The sequence below is a fragment of the Podarcis gaigeae genome (genome assembly GCF_964106915.1).
Source record: "Podarcis gaigeae genome assembly, chromosome: Z".
NCBI lineage: Eukaryota > Metazoa > Chordata > Lepidosauria > Squamata > Lacertidae > Podarcis > Podarcis gaigeae.
This window is the reverse complement of record NC_139691.1, coordinates 22,284,961-22,312,055: the sequence shown is the minus strand read 5'-3', so window position 1 is coordinate 22,312,055 and position 27,095 is coordinate 22,284,961. Positions and strand designations below refer to the sequence as shown.

Here is a 27,095-nt window from a genome sequence, read left to right as displayed (position 1 = left end):
ACCCTTGCTTTCATTAGTAGTGTAGACTGCAAGCCTTTTATACTTTTACTGTGTTATTTCTGCCTGAGGGCTGGTCCTAAGGATTGATCCGTATATGAATTAAGAATATTTCTATTGGCAATAACTCTTATATCCTTAACAATTAGTCTTCAGTTCCTAGATAGTGGTTATGCTCAGTGGTGACTAATCAGTACTGTCACAACTACTCCATTGCCAAGATGGGGAAAACCCATAGCTTCATAAAGCCAAGCACCATGTCTCAAAAGGATACTTGGTTGAGTCTGGCTGAGCCAGTCCATGTGAAATGGTCTCTGCACTTGGTGTTATTTAAGGGCAACGTGTCTTAATGATTTGTAGTAGAATAAGCAAGCTGGAGGTTATTTAAAACATTTTTGGCATGTGTAAATGTTAAACTGTCCAATTATTCATTGACACTTGTAAATTTTAACTGGATACTCTTTCTATCTCAGTACTCAAAAGGGTAACTGTTTCAGAATGCTGGGCTTCCATGTCAGTGCCCTTAGACAAAATTATAGGAGTTGAAAGTGCCTTGAGATAACTGGAAAACACCAAGCTGAAGTCTACAAAAAAGCACTGATACATAAATGGTACCATTCTTGCAACTCTTCTTGGTGGAGTTTGAATGCAGTAGATACAGACTTCTTAATAGAATTTTAAAATATTTGAAATAAAGTCTTTAAACTTTATTCTATAAAATATGTTTTATTGTAAAACATTTCCATGCTTAAGGCTGCAACAAGCATGAACATACACATTTTTTAATGAACAAACCTGAGATAATGAAGTCAAAACATTCAAAAGGGTCAACAAAATAAAACCTGCAATAATCAAAAAGCTGAATTTGGAATTTGTACAAAGATGTACATGGAGGTTTGGAGGGGAAACAGTTCTATTCTGTGAAACCTAACAGAAGTCCATTTCTTATGCTCCCTACTGTAAAACAAGATGGTGAAATGGTACCTTTTTGAAAATACAATCAATGAAATAATTAGGCCTTAATTACACATATGGAAGTATAGTAAACTGGAACACAAAAGCAATTGCAATATGACCAATACAGATAGTTAGAATGAAGCTTGATTCAGTGGTTACCAGAAAAGTGATACCAAAAAAATTCTGTGAAAAAGGCAAGACACCTGGTCAGGAAAAGGACCAAGCAGTAAGCTGCCACTTCAAAGGTAAAACAGTACAAAACATGGTAGCACAAATGCCTTGGTTACTTGAACTGTGGCAGGCACAGCAAGATATTTTGCAGGTATACTGAGCTCTCCAGTTGATTAACATCAGGTACATGTACATGCAAACTGCTGAGGATCTCTCTTGGTTGGAAGAATACTCATTGCAGGTCTTCTGTTTGTTTTTTTCTGGATAAATGAATGCAGTATTAAATGGGCATGTAGGACCCTGCTACTTTCCATCCCCTTAATGTGAAGCCTGTTGTCACCCATTTCAATTCTTTGGATTAAAGTAGAATCTAGTGTTTTAGAAATCCATAAAATTAAATGCAGAGTGTATCCTAAAAAATTAACAAGTCACTTAAGGGAAGCATAGTGATTGACAGTATGCTCTGATGTAAGTAAAACTTTGTTATTGGTAAGCACAACCATTTTGCTGATGAAGTACACCATTCCCACATCAGCATTTTCTCCCAAAAATGTCTTCCCCAACAAGGTACTGTACCTAAATAAAATCAATACAAGTAATTTCAAAAGACTGTATTCTATACAAAAAATTAGTGTTCCTGGTATTGTAATGTGCACCAAAATTGTGCTTTCAGATTATGCCACATCTGACAGTGCCCTATGATTCTGGGCAATAAATATCTGTTACATCATCAGGCAGTACACTATTGATCAGCCCGTGTTCTCTCCCAAAGTTACTGTTCTTTGCTCCATAAATATTTAACAGCAAGGACTCAGTAGTGCCCTAATTTACAAAATAAGCCACTGTAGCATAGCAGTTCTTGCAAAAAGTCCCAAGTTTTGCAAAGTCCATATTCTTTAAATAGTATTTACTATCCCACTTTTGTAGACACCAGTGTGATGCCTTAAGCTTGCTAACCAGAGAAATACCTGGAATGTTAAGTATGTGTAACATTTTTTATGGATGATAGTTGAGTGGATGTTGCACACCTGTTCAATCTTCCCTTTTCATGATTGCAGTTTCACGCCCAGAATAATTCTGGGCTGTGTCCACACTGCATCTCATATCCTTCATGGTTCAAGCAGTCATACAGAAGGTTCTTCAAACTGGAATGTTATGATATGGAACAATAGCACATACACAGCCTACTCATTGCGTCCACACTGCACTCGGATATATATATATATATATATTTGTACACAGGGCAAAGAACAGATCTTGCATCTCCAACATAATGCTAGCTCAACTTTTTGCAGTACACAGAGGCCAAAAAGAATTTTGGCCTAATACTAATAATGAACTAATACATTAAGGGGTGGTGGTAAAAGAAGGGTTGGATTATTCTGTTTTGTTTAAATTAGTGAAAACATAAGGAGTGCTTAACATTTCCATGAAAATACTTAATGCTTTAGGGTAGCATCCTGAGTGACTGCAACTACAGAAGCTATCTGATAGTTGATCATGTATCTAGACATCATTATTAGCACAGCACATCGTTTAATTGGATATCAAATTATTCAAGCAGCCATTGAGACATTTTGCATTTTTTGCAGTTATGCATAAAATATCCAAAAGCATATGTTTACTCCCTTAGAGACTGGAAATATTTATACAGGATAGCTGTAAGCCACAAGTCCCCTGTGTCAAGCCCAACAAAGAAACAGCATCGCTCTAGGGACAACCCACAATGTCAGCCTCTTCAAGGAGCAACAATGGAATGGATTTTCCTCTACACCCTGCACAACATTCTTGTGTTTCCTGCTTTGTTCAAAAGCACAGAACTACAGCAAGAAAGGAAATACTGCCCCCCCCACTCCTTTTCAGGACATTTGCTTATTCCTTAGGGCTAACATCGGTCTCCATTTGCAGTGAAAATGTAGGAAAACCTGAATGAAATGCAAGAAATGGATGACTGCTTGAAAGTCAGGAGTGATGCTAGTTACTAAAAGAACTCAAGGGGCACCAGCAGTGTACTTTGCAGTGTGCTCAGCTGCCTTGTAAGAAAAGTAAAAATAAAATTAACTTTAAAAGCGCCAGCAATCAAGAGGCCTACCACACAGGCCTGGGGCTTGAGCCCCCGGCCCACAACTCCCCTGCTTAAAGCAGCAACTATGCAATAATATGTTCATATTTGAATATACCAGGGTGTTTTGGCATGCAGAACATCCTGTCATCTGCCATCCAGAGAATCATCAATGACCTGCTCCTTAGAACAGGTGATAACAACTGATGGAATATTTTGAAAGTTTCTTTGTTTACTCAGCATGTATAGATGCTCTTCAACGCAGATCCTTGAAAAAAAAAAGGTTAAGAAGACAAGGGACACAAGCTACATAAACATTTTAAAATAGTTTTCTATACTTGGGTTTATATCTGTAGGCATAATGTTGGCAGTATTACGCAGATATTGCATTGTTAGTAAATTGGGTATCAGATCCCTGGCGTTCATGAGTGCACAAAATTTATGCTGCAGCCTTTCCCAACTTGGTGTCTTCCAGATGTTTTGGACGATAACTGCTGTGCCTGAAAGGGGTAGATGGGGGTTATAGTCTAAAATGTTTGGTGGGCACCAGGCATTTCTGGACTGTGCATTAGCAGATATTTTTCCTCTATAAAGTTCTCTGGACCAGAGCCCTTCTAAACTGATGATTGTTTAGAATAAAAATTGTTCATTTAAGAAGCCTGATTGCAATAAAAACAGGTTGCTAAGGTGTTTTCAGAGATAAACTTAGGTTATTTTTGGTTACTTCATAATGGGAAGTTTTATTTAGGCAAATTATGAAATTAAGCACAGCTTCCCCCCTCAAAAAAAATGTTTAGCAGTATAATTTACATTTATTCCATTTGTGCTATTACAAGCTGAACAGCTGAACAGCCCCCAGGGATCTGGCACAGTAATAGAAATGACAATTAGAACAACAGTATGATAGTGTCTGCCAAGAGAAGGTAGTTAAGTGCAGCATTAGTGCCCTGGCCCTGTATTGCCAGCCCTGGCAAGAAACCAAAGCATTCTATAGCTGTGAACACAAAAGAGAAAGATGGGCCCAGGCTTTTGGCCAGCTGGAAGTGACATCCTCACCTATCCCTATTCAGACCTGGCTTTTGGCAGTGAACTTACAATGCAGGATGTGGGTTGTGATTCAATCTATCCCCAACCACACACAAGGATATTATTTATGTGTATTTATACCCTGCCCTTCATCCCCAAGGGAGCCCATAAGAAAGCCCTGCTAGATCAGACCAAAGGGCCTATTGAGTCTAGCATCCTGTTGTCCCAATGGCCAATCAGGTACCTATGCAAAACCTACAAGCAGGACAGAAGCACAACTGTACTTGTCCCGCTTGTGATTCCCAGCACCTGGCATTCAGAGGCATGATGACGTTGATACTGGAAGTGGCACACTGCCATCATGACCGGTAGCTACTGCTTGCCTTATTGTCCATGCATTTGTCTAAATTACAGTTGCTACGCCTTACGGTGGTGAATTGCGTAGGTTAACTATGAGCTGTGTGAAAAGCACAGCTGTTGAAATCAAGGTTTAAACACACAAGCTTAAATTATTTCAGTGGGATTGAGGTATACGTCATCTTCTGTGTTGGTCTTCACTTTTTGGGGCGAGGTTGAGGAATTGCACATCAACCTTCTGGAGCAGTGCGGAATGTGAGATCCCGTAAACATGACCATTGAAAAAGGAAGAACAATGGAAGAAATACTGAGACAACACTTAAGAAATGGTGAAGTATTTCTTTTCCCAGCTTCTTAGCAAGGATGTGTAAAAAAGAATGCCTTGCTCTTGAGGGAGAGAGCTGTGCAAGCTCCTATGTGGTACACATGCTTGCGACTCCAGTTCAAAGTGTATACCATGATATCCTTTGGATGTCCTGTGTCAACCACACAGTCCCCCCCCCCCCCCCGCCCAAACAATGCTTGTATTTTCACCACTTATGCAGCAACAAAGTCTCAGGAAAATGTCTTGTGTTGGCTGGACCTTCAGACTAAAAATGGTTCTTATATCAGATATAATTAGAAAAGGAAGACAGTCAGCTCAATCCAGCACACCTAATAGCACATCTGTCAAACGTTATGGAAAAAAATATCTTGGTTTTATTTTTTCAACAAAGAGTCTCAGTCCCATTTGCTCACTGAAAAATAATCATTCCCCACTCCCCTTCTTTCTACTAAGTATTGAAAAATAAGGAATATTGGCTTGTGCCTGAGTGGTGCCTGCTGGAGCCTCACATGATTGAAGGGTTCTCTGTGCAAAATGTTTCCCTCTAACATAAAGAAGTCTGGCACTTTTCTATGTGGAGAGAGACTTAGAAGCCTTCACCAACCTGGAATCCTCCAGATGTTTTGGACCACAACACTCATTGGCCAATGCTAGGTGTGACTGATGGGAGTCATGGTCCAAAAGATCTGGAGAGAACCAGAGTTGGGTCCCCCCCTAGAGTCCGAAGTGGTGCAGTTCAGGCACAGGCTGACCACTTCAAGGAGTACTGGGCCACAGGTCAAAGGGAGGTGTTCCGTGTCAGGATCCTGCCCAATATTTTAGAAAAGAAAACATCCCTTTAAAATTGTATGCATCTGCAACAGGGATTGTGCTTGAAGGCTTTTTTTTTTTTACACCACACCAAAAAAGGGTGTGTTTCTTAGACCAAAAGGGCCAACATTCTTAACAGAATCAAAGAAAAGGATTTCAAAAAATAAGAGGAGGTATTGTGGGCAGGGAAAGGAGACGTATAGCCTTAAACGTGCAGTGCATACTTGCCAGGGTTTCTAACAATAAGACCTGATTTGGCAACCATGATTCCTGCTTGAAAGCACTTGCACAAGTAGTCCAGTTGACCAGCCATCTACTCCTTGTTACAGAGCCATTCTTGTAAGTTGGCAAAATGAAAAATATTGTGAAATCCAGGGTCTTAGATAACTGCCATTAAGGCATTTGGAAATGCATTTGCACAAAGAGTTCTCACTTATTCTGGGTAAGAAATAAAAAAGTAAAAGGTCTTGAATGGCCTTAATCCGCCAAAGCTGCCCTTGCTCAAGAGTCAATAATCAGTAGGAACCCTTGGAGCCATCACCAGACCAGTATCCTGAAGAACCATTTCAGACAGCCAGGATTGGCATCAGACGATGGCCCTTCTGCAGGTAATCCAAGTGCTTCCTTTCCTTTTGTTCCCCATGAATGTCCATCATAGAAGGAAGCTGAAATTCACTGGGGAAAGGGGGTGGGGAGAGAGAGAAAGGCATAAGGATGAGGCTGGTTGAAAGCATTTTCTCTCTCCTCTTAACCTCAAAACTAGGTATGACATCAGATGCACCTTTGCATTAAAAAAATGCAAATAGTAGCTGTGCCTATGAGGGACGGATTATCAGTAACATGACAGGCAGGGAGAGGAGTTTAACCCTTTTCTTCCCCATTACAGCCCAAATGAAAATTGCTTCTCAAAAGCTTCTAAGCTACATTGGGAGGAAAGCTTCATTGCACATAGTACAGCATGAGACTCTTATTCCCAGGGTCATGAGTCTGAGACCCACATGGGGCAAGAGATTCTTGGGGGTTGGACTAGATGATCCTCGTGGTCCCTTCCAACTCTACAATTCTATGATTGGTACTGCAAAGCCAAACAATTAGTTGGGGAGAGGAATATGGCAGGAACCAGATGTCCCCTTAGCATGCAGGACTTTGTGAAATGGCTTTTCTTTTAGGACAGAGACAGACAAGACATAGGGAATATCTGGCTGCTGTCAAAAGACACATTTCTTCCTGTGCCCAACCCTCAGAATTGAGCAAACATCTGACATAATCTGTTTCCCTAACTCTTCCCTACGTCATTGAGTTCTGCTGGCAGGGATCGGGGACCTTGATGCAACTGCATCCCATCATGCATTGAGAATTATTATATGATACTGGAGGGAGAGGGGGCAAGCAGGCATTCAGTTACTGGCTTTGGTATAAGCCACACTTTCTCTTTATTATCTAGTGCTGCTTTTAGGTTGTCACAGCCTGATGACAGGAACACTGAATCCTTGTGGCATGCCGGGAAAAGGCTCCTCCTGAAAAGTGAATCACAGAAAAGCCATTCCTGCAAATGATGCTGAAAATCAGAGGTTGTATTTCCTCTGCCCACAAAAGCAAACACAAAAAACCCCAACACTGAGTAGAATTTCTCTGTGTTCTTATATACGTTACAGTGCAGTTATTATATAAAACCATCCAAAGGACGTTCACAAGTAACACATCCCCAACTGTTCAGTTTCTCCAGTTCTAAAGCAAAAGATTTCTAGTTTAGTTTGCTGGAAGGTTTTCCAAATGAGGTCTTAATTGTCTGTTGAGTCAATGCATGCTTTCAACTAGAGGCACAGTTTCCCAAAATAGACCATTACCCCATAACTTCCAAAAACACAACTGCCCTGGTTATGGGTTGAGAAATCCACTGGTTTATCTGGAAAGCCACTGAAAGTTGCACAGTTCCTATTGAAATGATCAATCAGGATTAAGGAGGTTAGAAATAAGCTTTTTAACTTTGGGGCATTTAAAGATGATTTGGTTGGCATGGGTTGTTCTTGCTCAAGAGCAGGCTATTCAATCAACAATAGCCATTAAGCATTGCTGTCAGGCTGGATGGTTTGTTTCCTTCAAGCTCACATACATACATTTATTCTGTAACCTAACTATTATTCCAGACCAGCATATAAACTGATGAAAAAATATAGGAAATTATTCCTCAGGGTGGATACAGAACACCAGCACTAGCTGTTCCAGCATACACTTATGCAGGAGTTCACACAGTACTGCAACAAGTTCTGTGGCAGTTCTCATGCATCACAAGATGTGGCTCAAGCTCTTTGGATGTCGCTGCATATTTTTCATAGAATGCTCCAGTGCAGGGGTAGGTAACATTTTTTCTGGCCCTTCCCCAACCCTCTAGTAGAGCCACATGCTAGCAATGGTTGCGGTCAAAAGAATCCACTCTGGCACACACAGGCTCTCATGTGCACACACAGACCCTTCTCCTTGACTAGTCCAAGATCAATCTGATGTCCACGGAGGAGGTGATTCACATCCCCATCCCCATCACTGTGCAGGACACTGCCACCACAGTCCTGTGCCCATTTTACTTTTCCCCTTCCCCTTTTTGCCGCTGCCAAAATTGGTGGGGTCTTGGGAAGGTAGGAAAAATTGCTTGGAGGAACAGATCAGGCCCCCAAAACTGAGAATTAGCCACCCCTGCTCAAATGAAAGATGTAAAGCAGCCTTCCTAAGAGCAGAAGGAACCTCCGGCTACAAAGCCTTCTGTGCTAACAATTCACTTTGACTGACCAAGCTTTATCTGAACCACCAAAACTCTTATCAAAACTTATTTTCATGTCTATCCTATCCTAAGTGGAGGGTTCTGGGTCTGTTAGTGGCAGACTGAGGACCTCAAACAGTGCAACCCCCCCCCCCAACAGATTCAGGTCAAATGTACATGCATGAAATAAATACTGATCAAAGGAGCTGGTACAATGGGTGGGGTGGGGTTAGGATAGGATGATTACCTGGGAGTGTGATTTTTGTACCAACAGCCTTTCAAAAACATTACGTCTCCATTTCCACAGAAATTGAAGAACCTTGGTTGTAATCTAGTTGGTAAAACAAAAACATTTGCACCAAATAAAACATTAATAAACACAACGTCAGAAATGTGAATGTTGCAAAACACCACTAAGGTGAAAAGTAATTGCATGCTGTCATTCAAGTCTGGGGTTACCCTCCTTATTTCCAATCTAAGACCACTTTGTTTATTGGCACTACTCTACCCAAGAATGGGTTTCCATGACTGCCACAATTATGAAAGCAAAGTCGGGAAGCTACAAAATCCACAATAAGGCACAATATTGTACGAAAATGGTGATGTTGGAAACCATGGATGGGGCCTGCATTCAGCTGCAGAGACTTAAAATGAAATGTGGGAGAAGGCAGACATTGCCCTGGTTCAAACATCACATTAAACCATAGTTTAAAATAAACTTTGGTTGAAAGTGAACCTGTAGTATACTGAAATTCTTTGCACTTTGCTCCCTCCCTCCCTCCCTCCTGCTGCCGGTATGTTGCCTGGAATAAACTCATGGTTTGGCCTAGCATTACATCTGAACCTGGGCTCCTGGTTGGTTTCTCTCCAAACAAACCATGGACACATCCACACTTCTGCTTGGTCCCACCATTTTCCCCGGGGAAACCCACTGTTTAGCGCTAAATCGGGAGTAAACATCAATTGGATTTTCTGCCTAGAAGTTATTGTCCAAATAGAAGAAAATGTGGCACTAAAGGATGTTCAGAGGAGGAGAAACCAAAGTTTGTTATTGGCTCACTGCACATGGTTAGTTTGGGGAAAACAAACCTCAAATCCAGGTTAAGACATTATGTTAAGCCAAATCATGGATTGTTTATCAGCAGCATGACAGCAACTTTTATTCTATGGGCATAATTTTATATTTGGACTGGGTGTGTATTTATAATTGCTGGTTTTATTAAAGATGTGAGCTTTATAGGAGGTTTTGCATTTTATTCTACTTCATTATTGTCAGATCCCCCCCCTTACTGTCACTGTGTAATATGCTTTGAGTGAGCTTTACTCATAAATGTGGACTATAACACTTTTAAATAAATAATAATAAAGTTACTAAAGCTGTAATTTCACATCCTCTCACCATGGGACTAAGCCCCATGGAACTGAGTGAGATTTTCTACTGAATAGGCATGTGTGCACTGCACCACAATCTAGCAACATCCTCTCCCCATCCCCCGCTCTCTCTTACACACATGTACAGCATGTAATGAGTTCCCTTTCCTGCAATCTAAGTGGTGTAGCATCAGGAGAAGATGTTGCCCCAATCCAGGTGCACTAATGACAATCTTAGTCACTCATCAGAGACAATGCTGAACGCAGCCACTTCAACAATTCTTCCAAGATCCTAGGAGAGTACATTTCTCCAGCAGCACTGGAGTTCGAAGTGCGAGTCTCAGAGAAGATGAGATTATTAAATTTTGCAATGAAGCATCCTTCAGAGCATTTTCTAGCACAATGTCAATGTGAAAGCCAACAAACATGGAGTTGAAGGAGTGCCTTGCCAGAAAGGGAGGGGGGAGTTTTACCACAATCCCTTTCAAGTGCTTCCAGAACACTGAGATTTGGGAAGACAACTTGACCAGTTCTGCAGCTCCACTGATTGGCTTTGTTGGATATGCTAGTAGAGGAACAAGGGTGGGAGCATTCAGATACTCTTTAGATTAACTGTTTTTGCCTAAAGGAGAAGCCTTGCTGGGGTGAGCCTATTTATCTATTCTTGTGTGCACTTCATCTGAGAGTCCGTTGGTTCAATCTGCAGCAAAGGAGAAAGTCACAGGCCTTCCCTAGCTATGTGACCAGATTTGTACAAAGTCAGTAGTAACAAATTAAACCGGTACCAGAAGAATTAACTGCAGCTTATTACTTACTGTGTTAGGCACATGCAAAATATTTGGCAAGGTTTTGAAGGTTTGACACTCAAGGTCTGCTGCAGGCCTCTGCTGCCTTGAATGGGAACATCCTGTCTGAATTCAAAGGGAACTCCAAGATTTTCTGCAAAATGATGAAGGATTCTGGGGCACCCTCTCAGTTTGCGCAGAAGGCTAGTGATACTGCGAACAGGGCAAGAGCCTCAGCTTGTGAGCCTGTCTTTGAGTTGTTCCTTAGCCTGCCTGTCTGAAAGCAATGCAAGTCCCAGCGTAGCTGCAGCAGCTCTAAGTGGGGAAGCTTCCTAAGAGTGTGGCATGTGGACGAAAAGGGATCAGGGTCAAATAGGGCCAGGTATGGCTCCTCCCCACAAGACCAACACAATGCTGTTCTCTCTGCAAGTCTGATAGTGGGCAAGGAGGTTTACCAGGAGACAGAGAGAAACCACCTGGCTCTCTCCAACTGCTTCTCCTGCTTAAATGGAGAAACAGGAAACCAGGGCCCTCAGTGGTGAGAATTAGATTGCCCAAATCTTCCCAGACAGCTGCTTTTAAGGTTGTCGGGAGAACATAAATTAAGAAGAGCCTGCTGGATCAGACCAAATGGCCCATCTAGTCCAGTAGCTGAACAGATGCCTGTGGAAAGCACTCACACAGGACTGGAGAGTAAAAGCACTCTGCCCACTCCTGCGGTTTCCAGCAACTGGTACTCAGAAGCACATAGCCTCTGACTACAGAGGCAGAACATTGCCACCATGGCTTGTGGCCACTTACAGCCTTTATCTCCATAAATTTGTCTAATCCCTTTTTAAGCCCCCCAAGTTGGTGCCTATAGTGGGTGCCATAGTTTAACTACGCACTGCATAAATTTTGTAGTTTACAGAGTTGTTTATTGGAAGCGCAGGGTTTGTTTGGGTCATAGAAAGGAGGGGCAAAGGAGTGTGCTCTGGCCTCGTTGGCCTGCTGTTAGATTTGCTCAGCTGCTTAGTTCGCCCTGACACTTTGTCAGCTGGGATTCTCTGCAGCTCATGGAAGTGGCTCCTGTTGTTTGGCTGCTCTAAATTCATATGCCTGGCTAGTTCCTCTCAGCTGCTGTTGCAGCCAATGAGGTCAGAGGGTGTGACTCATAGTTGCTCTTGATTCCAGGAGCAATAAATGGGATGGTTAGCCATAGTAACCAAACCTCATTCAGAAGCAGCAGGAACATCTAGAGTGCAGGGATAGAGACTGAACATCAACCCTCCATCCCCATGTCTCTGTTGCTGATGGAGCCTTTAAGAACTGCATCAGAGTATTATGAGTGGTCACCTGCTGCTGTTGCAGACTCTAGAATGTCTCTTTGCTATTTCCTGCTCTTGGCAGGTCTGAGGAACCAGCTGCTAGTTTTATTATTTGTTGATACCTGACTGCATTGGAAAGCTTATTATATCTGATCAATTGATACATGCTTTAATGAACTGTATGGCCTATTTTATAATTAATTAAAAATGGTATAATGTTCAGATTTTCAACATGAATTATTTGTATTGCCATATTATGTTTTGAAATGAAATGGTATTAATTTTTGTACTGTATGAATGCTCTTTTGCTATGTACTTCTGCTATTGTGCTGTGGGTCCCTTTGGGCTCATTGATGTTAAAAAAGTGGCATAAAAATTGAAAAAGCAATAGTGATAAATAACAATGATGATGAGTGGTTTCTGTTTGAAGCAAATCTTACTCATTTTCAAAATCCCACTTTGCATCAGAGGCTACCATACCACCCTACCCTACTTTATCCATGGATATCTACATCCATCCTTTTCACGGTCCAGTTTTTGCACCTTATGATACAGAGACTCCTGCTGCAATATTTGTGTCAGTCTTTAACGTGCCACAAGACCTTACTGTTGCAACACAGTGACTCTCCCCAAAACAGTAAGTTCCAGATGCATTTCCCATCCTTACCGAGGTTATCATCATCCAACCCATCTTCCTCCCATTGCTCTTCACTTGCTAGCAGTGGATTCCTTGCTTCACTCAGAGTTCTTGTTGGGAAAAAATGTCCATCGCCTTGACTGTGGAGACAAAGGCAACAAATTGGTAAAGGCACCCGGGCTCCATCCAGAAGAAGGAGGGAGAGAGGGGAGGAGGAGAAGGAGAAAGCAGATTCTGTTTCTACTTTTAACTACAAAACTATTCACAAAACACAGACTTGATCTAGGCTGCTGCTGTCCCCTGCACCAAAGGAAAGTCTGACAGCCTCTCCTGTCTAGTTCTGTAGTTTACTGTAGAGATCTAGCACTCTACTACTCTTAGGCTGACAGCAGCTTCCTGTCTGCTTACCTGGATATCACAGGGAGGAACCAAAGTCTTTTTTTCTCTCCAAACACTTGTTGAAGATTTTTTTTAATGCCAAGATTAAATCCATTTTTATCAGGGCCAGTAGGAAACACAGGAGCTGAAAAGGCCTCTGCAGACAAAAATAAAATGTGATTTGTTTATTACCATACTCTCCTGTACGGAACTTGACAGCTGAATGCCTATCGTTTTGGAAGTGAAAAGTGGCCACTGAAAAATAGTAGTGGTTTCTGCATACTCAGACGCATCAGGTGTGTCCCCTTGAGTGACAGATTATAGAGACGAGCAACTTTGGGATTATCCACCCCTTGAACCATTCCACCACAGTTTCTCAGCAGAATAACTTGTACCAAAGAACTTGCACATAAGTTTTCTTATTTCCTCTTCTCCCTCACGTCATTTTCCTTTTGTGTCATGCATTTTTAGATAGTAAAGCCTGGAGGCAGGTTCTGTCACATCTGTAGTGATCTGCAAGCCACTCCAGTAGCCTTGAGTTAAAAAAAATAATGAAGAGCAGGATTACACTTAATAAAATAAAATAAAATAAAATAAAAAACAAAGACTGGGTTTTCACTGTCACAAAGGTCCACTAATGAAGAGGTGAACAGAAGATAGACTGGGATTTACTCATAGATTTCTGGATGATCTGTAGTAGTTCAGCAACAGTTTCTGACTTGCTATTGTTTAAAAATAGCAACAACAACAAGGTTTGCCAACACCCTCTGCTCCTAACCAAAGAACTCTGCAGAGCAGGTGCAATAAATAGCTTACCCAAAGTAGACCTGTTTTGGCTGACGAGCCAGCAATGGTAGCCAAAGAGGAAGAGGAGGCTAACAAAAAACATGATTGCCACAAAAAGGAGGAAAAGAATATGGAACTTGGCACGCCCATTGGTCAGCTCCTCCTGCAAAGGAAAGCAAAGGAAAGTGAGCAGATTCGCACATCTTTCCTACCAGTCTTGCAGTTCCGGCTGTGGAAGAGCCATGGAGAGATGATGATAATACTATTCCTATTCTTCTTATGAAACAAACAGCAAAGAACAAGACTAAAATTGACCAGGCACTAAATTCAAAGCAATTAGAATCCCTACCAGCCCCAACAACCTCAGCCTGATCACCACAAAAATAATCAACCCAAAAATGGCCACAAAGTGCTACACACACATACAGCGCACATCAGCTGCTGCCAGTTAGAGCTGAGCTAAATGCACCAGTGGTCTGACTCAAGATAAGGAAGACAGCCTGTTATTGCAATGAGATATATTCTCAGTTATTCTCCAATGAACGTAAAAAAGAATTTAAGAAATAAAAACAAAATTACCAGGTCCAGGATATGACTTACATCCATAAGCCACCCTTTATGTGAAAAGACCAGTAAATCTTTTGTCGGCTAGCAGATCTTACTTGTGCCCAATTAGAAGACCACTTGATTTGGGCTTCATATATTGGAGTCAGACCACTGAACACAGTGTCGTTTGCTCTAAAGGAAGAGGCTCTCTCCAGGGCTTTCAGAAAGTGGTTTTACCACCTGGAGATGCTAAGGATGGAACATGGATCCTTTTGCATGGAAACAAACGTGTTTCCAGCTGAGCTATGGTCACTGCTTTAATATTAGAACCCAGAGTGTCTTAAAAAAACCAATACATAGAAATCAGTCAGGTTCAAAAACTTACGGTCCAATACTTGATGAAATACTTGAAGACTGTTGCAGCTATGTACAAGCAGTACAAAAGAGAATATGCTAAAAATAGCAGGAAGAATTTGTAGTTAGAAAATCCAATGCAGTTGTTTACCCTAGAGAGCAAAGGAGGGGGGAAAAAGCCACGTTAAGCATAATGGGGCTGGGAGCAAAGTGAAAGCAGTTAAAAGCACTCTTATTTCCTTGATGGAGCATCACTGCAGAGTGCCATCAACGTTATGACCTGCTATAAGAAGGAACATAAGAAGAATCTGCTGGGTGAGGCCGATGGCCCTTCTAGTTCCACATCCCATTCTCATAGTGGACAACCAGCTGCCCCAAAGGAAACCCACAAGCAGGACCAGAGCGCAAGAGCACTCTGCCCTCCTGTGGTTTCCAGCAACTGGTATTTTGGAAACACTGCTGCCTTCAGCTGTGGAGCCAGAGCATAGCCTCCTCCATGAATTTGTCTCATCCTCTTTTAAAGCCATCCAAGTTGGTGGTCATCACTGCATTCTGGGGAAGTAAATTCCACATCAGCACTTGGGCATAATCTCAGTCTCATTTACTTTCATATTCCAACCTCATTTTTTCTACAGAAAACACAAGCCATCTATTTATTAAGGCTGAAAATCCTAAGAAACAACACAACTTTATTTTTTCATTCCCAGGGTGCCACAGATACTCAATTCAAATTTGGTTTAAAATGTGCTCCAGACTGGGGAGTGTTCAACCAAAAGATCCTGCTTTCCTATTTAAAAAACCCAAAAACTGGGTTAGCAATTTCCCATAGTTAATAACACTGGGAAACCTTTTATCCTGGTGCACAGGAGACATGAATTTCCACTGAATAGTAATTTCAAATACTTTTCCCCACTGGCTGTCATATCCCACTATACTTGGTACAGGAGTCTATGGCATTTATGTATTCAGATAATAACAGTTGGTCATTTGAAGCACTAAGACACACAGGTAACACTTTGTCTTTGCTAGTCATTAGAACATCTGTCCTCAAAGGATCCCAGCTATTGCCAAAGGCTTTTCTACAGTAACCTGTGGTGCATCACAGATGTTTAGAACTATAACAACCATTAGCCCCAGCATCCATGCTGACTGTGGCTGAAGAGAGTTGTAGTCCAAAACATCTGGAGGATATGAGAAAGATAGAATTCAAGGGGTGCCACTCACCATGGGCAATGATGATCCATTTTTAATACACACCTGTAAAAAGGAAAAAAAGATCAGGACACCATGAAGGGAAACACCAAAAGAACAGAAATAATACTATCTTTGGTTTTTTCGTGTTATATTTTTAAATTAAAAACTGTATACTGAGAATTTATAACTGCCTGACTGTGTGTAGTTTTGTGCACTTCCTGGGGGGCAGGGTTTAAACAAAAAACAAACTCTTTATAAAGACTTGAGGAATGAGGTTATCACCCCTCTCTCATCATCCATTCTGGGCCACCCAGTCACTGCCACAGTGTCCTTTCTCTTGGAAGATCAAGATTTATTTTATATAGTGTAAATGACTTTTTATTTTCATTTTTTGTATATCGTATTGTTGTTTTATTGCTATGGCCGATGGCTGATGCAAATAAAGATTCACTCATTCATTCAAAAACAAACAGGTGTGGGTGCAGGGATATGCATGCTCTGTCAGTACTTAACTGGCAAAATAGACTCAACAAATTAGAAGGTGGGGACAAACACAAAAGGGAACACTTGCTGGTATCAACAGAAAAGACTGAAGTTCTTCCTCATACACAAATTCAAATATGTGTAAGTGTGGACTACTCTGGTCGAATAGGAGGAAAGTGGATTAATAGTAAAATGATGCCCAAATGTAGACAAGCACATGATTGCCCTATCTTTCTCCTTGAAGCATCAAGAGCTAGCTTTCTTCTTCACGAGTGGAGTTATAGTGATGTAAATCATTCTGGTAAACTTACATGGCACAAACCGAACAGTGATGGCAGCGGTCAGGTTTGATGAGCTGGCATCTATCACAGAATCGAATCGCTGCAAAGAAGCACACCCCATAACGCCTTCATTAGCCATGATGGGAGTGAGCAAATCTCACTCTCAATAGGCAGCTTTAAGCAAGACCATTTCCTCTGATAATACTGCCTGATTTTACAAGCTTGATTGATGCTTTGAAATGAATAAAATAAATGCTATTTGTTATTAATAGTCCTATGAAATTGGAAGCATGAATATGAAGACATTCAAGGCATTAACAGTAGCTTGAAAGATTTAAACACTTTAAGGTAAAGGTAAAGGTACCCCTGCCCGTACGGGCCAGTCTTGACAGACTCTAGGGTTGTGCGCTCATCTCACTCTAGAGGCCGGGAGCCAGCGCTGTCTGCAGACACTTCCGGGGCACGTGGCCAGCGTGACAAGCTGCATCTGGCGAGCCAGCGCAGCACACGGAACGCCGTTTACCTTCCCGCTGGTAAGCGGTCCCTATTTATCTACTTGCACCCGGGGGTGCTTTCGAACTGCTAGGTTGGCAGGCGCTGGGACCGAAAAACGGGAGCGCACCCCGCCATGGGGATTTGAACCGCCAACCATTCGATCGGCAAGTCCTAGGCGCTGAGGTTTTACCCACAGCGCCACCTGCGTCCCATTAAACACTTTAGTAAAGAGCAAACATTAGATACAAAATATGTTTGTGATGGGGCTTAGCATGATTCACAAATGTAAACCACATTTGGCTTTAGACCCCCTGGTTGAACTAGACTTCATGAATGACTTCTTTTCACTTACTGCAAATCAAAGTCCTACTATTAAAAGCAACCAGTTCTGAGCTGGCAGTTCTTGTTAGCTTCTAGGATCAGAGAAGTATATAATTCTGATGTGAGAAGGCTAAAATTAGCCATGTATATGGCCGTGATGTCCCACACTGTGCTGGATCCAATTAATTTTTTTCAAGTTTAACAGGAGCACTTGTCAACCTGGTGCCCTCCAGAAGTTTTAGAATACAATTCCCATCGGCCCCAGTCAGCATGGCCATACTGGCTGGCGTTGATGGGAGTTGTAGTCCAAAACATCTGGGGGTGACTATCTATGGAATCAAGCTGCTTCTTAAATTATCATAATATGGATCCATTGTCTACTTGTGACCAGTGGTGGTTCGAATCCCCACTCGGTCATGAAGCTCACCGGGTGCACCTTAGGCTAGTAACGACGTCTCAGCCTACCTCACATGTGACAATAAAATAGAGAGGGGGAGAAATGTGTATGCCACATTGTGCTCCTTGGAGGAAAAAGTTGGGATATATATATATATATATATGAACAAAACCATGGGACCTTCCTGAAGGAAGTGAAGTGCATACTCTACCACTGGACTACTGATGTTTTAAGAGCAAAATTCCGGTCTGAAATCCAGTTAAATCTCTGAATGTATACAGCAGCTGGAGACTGAGGCAGCATATGGTCACAAAGCATTGAGCCACTTTCTTACAAATCAAGAACATCTTTTAAGGGATTTCCTCTCTACTACAAAGACTGACAGAGAAAGTTAAAAGGAAATCCTTTTAAACTAATATGATTCCCTCCGCATTAAGGTTCTTAAAGTCAAAAGGGCAAGGACATGTTTCATGTGGCAGGTTGCTGGTGTGTGCTGCTTAAAAGTGATGAGGTGGACATTTCAAAGGCTGTCTGTGCAGCTGACCTCCATTCCCTGCTCTTGTGTACACGGGCAATTTCCGTGCCATTTCAGCAAGGATCTGCCTCTGTCCCTCTGGTCTCTCTTCGTTCTCATAGCGCTCCTTGTCAGCATAAGACATGTGGAACTGGAAGAAGAAGAAGAGGATTTTATTTATTTAAGACATTTATATACCACTTAGTCACTTGCATTTCTAAGTGGTAAACAAGAGACAAAGCCCCAAAACAGATTGCATAAAATATGGGAAGGTGCTGAATTGAACACCTTGACTGGACTTGCACAATTGCTACATCTAAAGCGCTACAGAGTTGAGTGACTTTATCCCCAAAATGCAGTGCAACACACTCACAGCATGCTACCAAGTGCTTCGGGGGTGGTGTGTGTGTGTGTGTGTGTGTGTGTGTGTGTGTGTGGTGTCATTCAGCACTTCTGGTACAGTTAGTCTTGGGGCCACCTGAAATAACTGCTGGACAGTTCACTAAGAAGGTGATGCCGGCAGCAAAGTAGTTCTTCTCCACTGCTTTCAGCACCAGTTCTCAGGCAGAGTTGTATGAACGAGTAAGCGTTTGGTCATCTTTGGAGCAAGTTTTCTGCCATCTGCCACAACTCAGTAAACCATGATGCAGTGCGGGCTTGCAGCATTGGAGTGATGGTATTGACGGACCAAGGCCTTGACAGGGTCACTGGCTCTGTCCACAGGGAAATCCCCCAGAACAGCCAGGAACCTATCTGGCTCCATTAGTCTTTGGAGACAGACCATCCAGAGTCGTCCCCAACCACTAATGGTTTGGCTGTTGTCAGAAGTCTAAACTTTGCCAGGAAGTAGTCAGACTGTGACAACAGGGTTATGGCCACCCCTCTCTCCACTAAGGACAAAGACTAAACCAAGGGTATGCCCTGTATCTAGCACACTTACATGGTAACCATGGAGTCCACACAGGTTTCAACCAACTTGTTATAATAACACAACTATAACTAACTTTATGGAGGCATGCTACTATAATATACAGTCATACCTTGGGTTGAAGTTGATTCAGGTTGAGCATTTTCGGGTTGTGCTCCGCGGCGACCCGGAAGTAACAGAACGTGTTACTTCCAGCTTTCGCTGCTCACGCATGTGCATTCTGCTCTGGATGCGAATGTGGCTCCGGAACGGATACCTTTCGCATCCAGAGGTACCACTGTAGTTAGTTATGTGATAGTAACATAAGTTACTACAGACAGCCCCTGACAAAGAGTCATTTGACCAAATCACATTGGGATGATTACAATTCGTATCATGCTGCATCTCTCTCTACCCACTGTCACACCCCCACCCACTGATGATCTGTTTGCTCTCAGGCTACTGTGGGGGCAGCAGGTGGCTCTGGCCAGGGGTGTTGCCTGAGTTTGGCTAGACATTCTTAAGGCAGCAGAACTAACTCTTGATTCAACTGTTTCCTTTGCTGCTCCAGAGCATCCCAGCTTTTTTTTACCTTTTTGTCCGGTTGCTGTGGAAGAGTAAATATAGACTTCCAATACGTCCATATGAAGAACAGGAAGATCACATGGAATATGGTGAGGTAGGCCACTAAAGGAGAAAAAGAGCAATCAGGAAGACATAGAGGAGCACTGATTCCCCCCATCCTCTTTGTTTTAATGCTTGGCTTCCAAGACAGTCTAGTCTTCAGGGAGATGAATAAATGAAAAAGCATGAACTCTCCCTCAAGTTAGGTGATTGGGAGGGAAATATTTATCTGTTCTACAAGAAAGCAAGATATACCTAGTGGAGAAATTGGCCTGTGCAAATGACAAAGGACGCTAAAGGCCAAAGTACACATGATGGTGTCAAACAACATGGCTTAACTCTGCATGAAGCTTCCTTCACCCCTCAACTGAAAATGCATAAACAGCTACATACCTTTTTCTATGGAACTGGTCACAGTCACTGAAAGAGAAGAGGAAGACGGAAATGATATACAATGAAATGAAAAAGATGTTTAAGGTAACTTTTGTTTTAAAAAAACCAGAAGCTTTTCTTTTAGGAATTATAGGCTTGGAGTTACCTAAACAATATAAATATTTATTTATGTATGCAACCACTGCTGTAAGAATGGTATTTGCCCAAAGATGGAAGGAGGAAGATGTCCCATCAAAAGAAGAATGGCTACAGAAACTAACGGAATATTCAGAAATGGTGAAACTTACTGGAAGAATAAGAAATCAAGATAACAAAGTCTTGAAGGGGGAATGGAAATCATTTATTGAATATTTACAAACTCATCATAAACAAATTAAGACATTAGCAGGATTAATGTAAAAATGTGCAGCACTGAAAACATAAATGAAATGGATGGAAATAAAATACAACATAGATTTATATTGGGATATGCAGGAAAATAAATATAAGGAACCACAGAAAGAGGGGGAGGGAAGTCAAAATATGATATGTAAAGATGATTCTGTTTGAAATGTTTATTTGTCATAAATGAAAATTATAAATAAATAAATAAATAAATAAATATCACCTCTAGTGCAGGGAATAGACTTTGTTTTATTCTATTCTCTGTAAAGCTTTTCATTACAGTGGTACCTTGGGTTACATATGCTTCAGGTTAAAGACTCCGCTAACCCAGAAATAGTAACCCGAGGTACCACTGTATTTCATTTTATAATGCATATAAAACAGAGAGAACAATTATAACAAGGGAATGTACATAGTGGCGTTCATGCAAACCTGTACCACAATAATTAACATTAACATAACGTAACGTAAAAAAAAAAGAAAAAGAAGAGAAAGACGTGTTTTACACAATATGCAAAACATCCTGAGGTAGTTCCTAACATTTCATGCACCTTTTAGAAATCCCATACATAATGGGGATTATAATTATTCTCCATGAATGAGAAGTCCTGTGCTGCTTAGGATGCTAAATTATATTTTATATATCTAGCCTTTCCGCTCTTAAATAGTAGGTATCTAATCAAGAAATCCTGTCAACAAAGGTCCGTATAGTTAAAGCCATGATTTAGTAGTGTGTGTATGGAAGTGAGAGGTGGACCATAAAGAAGACTGATCGCCGAAGAATTGATGCTTTTGAATTATGGTGCTGGAGGAGACTCTTGAGAGTCCCATGGACTGCAAGAAGATCAAACCTATCCATTCTGAAGGAAATCAGCCCTGAGTGCTCACTGGAAGGACAGATCCTGAAGCTGAGGCTCCAGTACTTTGGCCACCTTATGAGAAGAGAAGACTCCCTGGAAAAGACCCTGATGTTGGGAAAGATGGAGGGCACAAGGAGAAGGGGATGACAGAGGACGAGATGGTTGAACAGTGTTCTCGAAGCTACAAACATGAGTCTGACCAAACTGCGAGAGGCAGTGGAAGACAGGAGTGCCTGGCGTGCTTTAGTCCATGGGGTCACGAAGAGTCGGAAACGACTAAACAACAACAAACAATAAATCTTTGCATGCCTCACAGTGTTTGAACCGATCTCATTTGCTTAATTGCTTCTGAATATATTCTTCTATATTTACCCTTTATTCTGGGCATTTGACACTCAAGAGGCATCTTTTTAGGAACCACCTTATTTTGTGATTGTAAGTTGTTTTAAACTGATTTTAATATTGTGTTTTAATGTTGTAACCCACCCTGGGACTTTGGGGTGAAGGTTAGCTAATAAATAATATATACACATATATATACATATAATAGGCTCAGGCTGAATGTGGCTGAAAGCTTATGCCCATGATGTCCTAATGCATTTATGTCCTAATGCACTTGTTAATCTATAAGGCACCACAAGATTCTAGTTAATTTTTGCTGCAAGAGACAAACACTGTTACCCTTCTGGAAATTAAAATACTGTTAAATCCAAGGGTTGTAATTCACTGAGGATTACCCAGCTTGAACGCTCCATTTATGATTATCCCCAAAGCCCCCATGACTTCTCAAAAAACTGCCTCCCCCCTGAGATAAACTTACATGAAGTAGTGTTGACATTTGCTAGCTGAATGGTAATAAAGTTGACCTTATCGTGATGCCATGTTTCCTCAAATGAACAAAATAGGAATTAATCTTTGGCTATTTCCAAATGCAGCGACTACAGTCCAGTCCTATTTCTCACCACTAAATAGAAATTATGTTTTGAAAGAAGTCAGTTCCTGCCTGACTGTGTGAATGATGAGCTAATAAATATCCGCGGAAGGATGAAAGGGTATGTGATAGTAGATGAACATGATCTACTATTCATTTTTAACATCAGTTCCACTTTAACACCAGACCACATTCACCAAGGTCAAAAGATCTCACCCCTAAGCCCTTAATCTTGATCCCCACGCTCCCAATTTTAATCAATAAGGTTCAAATGAATCGGACAGAGCTGTGAGAGCAGCTCTGCTGCCACTATGACTTAAACTATGGAACAGCCTAATGTAGTGCTTCTATTTGCAAGGGATTGTATGTGCTCCATCTAGGGCTCCACCAGGCCTGTGGTTAGACTTATGGAAAAACCTTCTGCCTGGGACTGAGAGTGAAGAAGTTCCTCCCTGGTGCATAGTTAAACTATGGAACTTGTGCACACAGGAGTCAGTGATGGTCATAAACTTGGATGGATTTAAAGAGGATTAGACAAATTCATGGAGGACAAGGCTATCAATGGCTACCAGTCACGATGGCTATGTACTGCCTCCACAGTTGGAGTCAGTAATGCTTCTGAATGCCAGTTGCTGAAAACTACAGGAGGGGAGAGTTCTCTTGTACTCATGTTCTGCTTGCTGGTTTCTTACAGGCATCTGGTTGGCCACTGTAAGAATAGGATGCTAGACTAGATGGGCCAATGGCCGGATCTAGCAGGCTCTTTTATGTTCTTGAGGATGCTGCCAACTGGGAGGGGCGAGGGTGCAATGAGATTAAGGGCCACTATCTGAACGATAATCTTGGTGACTTGATTGTCCTTTTTACCCATTGCTGTCTTTTTTTATTTGTATATATTTTATTTGTATGTATTGCTTGTTTTATGTTGCTATGGCCGTTGGCTAATGCGAATAAAGTTTATCTATCTATCAACTGGGAGGGGGCTGCTGCTCAGCAACATCTTCTGATTAATTCTTTTGAATTTTGTGAGTTGGTATTGGTGTCAATACAACCATTAATTGCTTACTGAATTGTTTATTTTTACATTACTTATATGCTATTGTGATTGCTGATTATACTAATGAAAATGTTATTTGCTCATTTTAATGCTTTATTATTTTGCACTCAACGTTGCTGTTGGCAAAACAGCATACAAATATCACATAAACTCAAAATAAAAAAACCCCAACCAAATGACCAAATGGTTGCCAATACTACTCTCAAAAACTTGCTGGTGATGGAAAGATTCACCACCCAGCCAAATCACACTCATATTTATCTAGATGATATTGTTCCACATAGAGGTGAAAGCAAAGACAACAGCAGCTGTTAACACAAGCACATTTGATTTGTTTCAAGAGTACTTATTTCCAAGTAAGTATGTCAGGAAAGGAAGCTTAGGTAGAACGGTGAAATTGCACCCCATCCAGTTTATCAAGTTTCAGGTGCTGCACCACAAAAAACACTCCAGTAAAACCTGCCTTTATAATCCCATTCTTGCAAAAATAATGCTTGAACTGAGGGGGGGATTTACTGTGACAGGTGAACCAGTGATGGTTCTCACTTCTTTCTGAATTGGAGGGTTGCAAATAAGGATGTGGATTAAACCCTTTACAGTGCTTTTTCCGGGGGTACTCAAGGGTACACAGTACCAACATCTCCCCCGCCCCCCCCATCTTTAAAGAGTGGCACTTACTGTAACAACTTCATGGTGAGTTCTGGCACCTTTTTTTTCTTTTTAAAGAAGCACTGCCCTTACCTACACCTATCATTTGTGAATTGATTTTTTTTAAATCATGCTACATATGTTAATTGGGAAAGAGGGTGAAATGGTTGTTCTCAAATTCGTTTACAAATGCCAGAATATATGTGTCAGAATACGGTGGTACCTCGCAAGACGAATGCCTCGTAAGACAAAAAACTCGCAAGACGAAAGAGTTTTTCGTTTTTTTAGTTGCTTCGCAAGACGAATTTCCCTATGGGCATGCTTTGCAAGATGTAAACGTCTTGCGAGTTTGTTTCCTTTTTCTTAAAACCGTTAATACCCAGGGAATCCGCGCTTCGCAAGAGGAAAAAACTCATAGAACAAAAAAACTCGCAGAATGAATTAATTTCGTCTTGCGAGGTACCACTGTATGTATGCTTTTGATGACTGTTTTCTTGTGTAGTGATCACCATATGTGGCTTTTTTGCTTTTCACTTCCTTCTGACTTCATTTCCTTCTAATTCCACCCCCACATGTATACATATATTGTTATAGTTTGGGGGGGTCAGCATGGGTGATACCCATTGGTTCCTTCAAAACCTGTGATGCTGTGTAGGTGATGGCAGACTCTACAGTGGTACCTCAGTTTTCGAACGTAATCCATTCCGAAGACCGTTCGACTTCTGAAACATTCAAAAACCGAGGTCCAAAGGGCTGGCTGCAAAGTCAATGGAGAAAATTGAAATAAAGCTCAGCAGAAGCCGTTCGACTTCCAAGGCACATTTGAAAACAGAAGCATTTACTTTCGGGTTTTTGGTGTTGGAAACTGAAACGTTTGACTTCCAAGATGTTCAAAAACCAAGGTACCACTGTATGAGCAGAAACCAGCCAAATCTTTCAGCCAGTTATGTATTGGCATTTACATTAGGAAGAGGCTGCCACATTGTCACAGAGACAAATGAGGCTAACCCCCCATACATAGTTGGAAGCAGCATCACTTTGTAAAGTGGAAGAACAAGAGGTTTTGAGGGTAAGATCTGGCTGATTCTAACAAGCTGGACACAGAGAGACATATCTGCTTTGTGCTGGATCCAAATTATGAGCTTGAGAATCTCCCTGGGACCAGAATGGGGAAGCAAGATCTGTTGGGCTGTTAATGCTGTGAGCCCTTCCATCCTATGTGCAGGTGGCATGTATGGGTAAATAAAACCATATACAGTGGTACCTCTAGATGTGAACGGGATCCATTCTGGAGCCTCATTCGCATCTAGAAGCAAACGTAACCAGTGATGACATGTCTGTGTGCGTCGCTTTTCGCCGCTTCTGCGCATGACGCCATTTTGAGCGTCTGCACATGCGCAAGTGGCAAAACCCAGAAGTAACGTGCTCCATTACTTCCGGATTGCCGCGGAGTGCAACTTGAACGCGCTCATCCCGAAGCACATTCAACCCGAGGTATGACTGTATTCTAAAGACATCACCATCTCCATTGACTCATTCCAAGGAAACCAGTGTCTGGGTTAGTGCTGGAATCCCATGAGTCTCTCACCACTTGGAAATCTGGATTTATGTAAAAATACATAACTGCAATTCAGGATAATACTTCATGCATATGATGAGGTGGACTAAAGCTCACTAACTCTTATGCTACCATAATTCTTTTAGGTGTCACAAGATTCTTTGCTGAGCCACCTGTCCATATGTGTGTCTTCTCCCATTCAAATCACATACTCCCGCTACCACTATAACCACTCACCAGGGAATGAGGATCCCACATACAGTCCCAGACATGTATTCCTGCCCTCAGAGCCATACACACAACTGCTGGTTTTGTCTTCCTTCCACAACTGCCCCGAACTGTGAACAATGAGGCAATATTCATCTACCACAGGTCAACTTAAGAGCATAAAAAAGCCTACAGGATCAAGCCAATAGCCCATCTAGCCCAGTCCAGTCTCACAGTGACCACTCAAATGCCTGTGGGAAACTGCCTCTTGTGAGAGCGAGTTCTATAGTTTAACTATGTGTTGTGTGAAGAAGTTCTTCATTTTATCTGTCCTGAATCTCCAAACCTTCAGCTTCACTGGATGTCCATGACTTCTAGTTTTAAACTTATACTCTTAAGACTTTGCTATTAGCAAGGGAGGTACTTTTCTGTGATTGCATAGACACACAGATAAAGAATTTGGAACTATCACAGAATCTGGCATGGATGTTATACTGTGCTTCAAGGATGTTCTCATGCCATGTTAGAATATATGCATATACATGTCTGAAGGAGATCTCAATGCACTCTTTACACAGCAGCAATCACAACTAGAAGTGTGCACATCCTTCTTTTCAGGTTATAGCTGCACACATCTTTTGCTCCTAGGGTTGCTTTCATAACTGAAGCACAGTAAACAGTACTGCGTACGAACTTTACCTTTAAAGCACATTCATTCTTTCCCTGAAATAATTCTAGGCCCTGTTGGTCAGAGTTACACTTCTCAGAAGCTCTTAATGAAAGATGGCAGGATTCAATAAAAGATGCTGCAAGGGTCAGGCAGGAAGTCAAGCAGGTTATATGTCATTTTAAAATACCATTCCTGATGGCTTTTCAAGCTTATGTTGTCAAGTGGGGTTCCTGGCGGAGAGGGCTTTTTTGCACCCTGTTGAGCTGCTGGAGGAGAGGGATCTGGCGGCTCAGTTCAGAAAAGGCAACTAATGGTGGTGAGGGGAGGGCACAGAAAATGGTGCATGGTATGGAGAAAGTGGAGAGGAAAAAGCTTTTGTCCTTCTTGCATTACACTAGAATAAAGGGTCATTCAACAAAGCTGAATTTGGGAAGATTAAAGAGAGACTAAAAGGAAGGACTTCTTCACATAGTGTATACTTAAACTGTGGAACTCACTGTCACAGGGCATAGTGATGGAGAGCAACTTAGATGACTTTAAGAGTGGG

At 41.7% G+C, this 27,095-nt stretch overlaps 1 protein-coding gene across 1 annotated transcript in view; it reads right to left on the bottom strand.

Annotated features, from left to right (window-relative positions):
- Positions 1 to 703: 703 nt before the first annotated feature.
- The window catches only part of ZDHHC15 (zDHHC palmitoyltransferase 15), a 36,634-nt gene continuing 10,242 nt past the window's right edge, over positions 704 to 27,095 (bottom strand). Inside the window, exons 2-12 of the mRNA XM_083722484.1 lie at positions 20,234 to 20,260; positions 19,809 to 19,903; positions 18,340 to 18,460; positions 16,613 to 16,682; positions 15,849 to 15,881; positions 14,656 to 14,776; positions 13,755 to 13,887; positions 12,969 to 13,095; positions 12,591 to 12,700; positions 8,708 to 8,791; positions 704 to 6,380 (exon numbers count right to left, since the gene is read on the bottom strand). Coding sequence (XP_083578610.1) covers positions 8,748 to 8,791; positions 12,591 to 12,700; positions 12,969 to 13,095; positions 13,755 to 13,887; positions 14,656 to 14,776; positions 15,849 to 15,881; positions 16,613 to 16,682; positions 18,340 to 18,460; positions 19,809 to 19,903; positions 20,234 to 20,260 — 881 coding nt within the window. The 3' untranslated portion in view covers positions 704 to 6,380; positions 8,708 to 8,747. The remainder of the gene's footprint in view (positions 6,381 to 8,707; positions 8,792 to 12,590; positions 12,701 to 12,968; positions 13,096 to 13,754; positions 13,888 to 14,655; positions 14,777 to 15,848; positions 15,882 to 16,612; positions 16,683 to 18,339; positions 18,461 to 19,808; positions 19,904 to 20,233; positions 20,261 to 27,095) is intronic.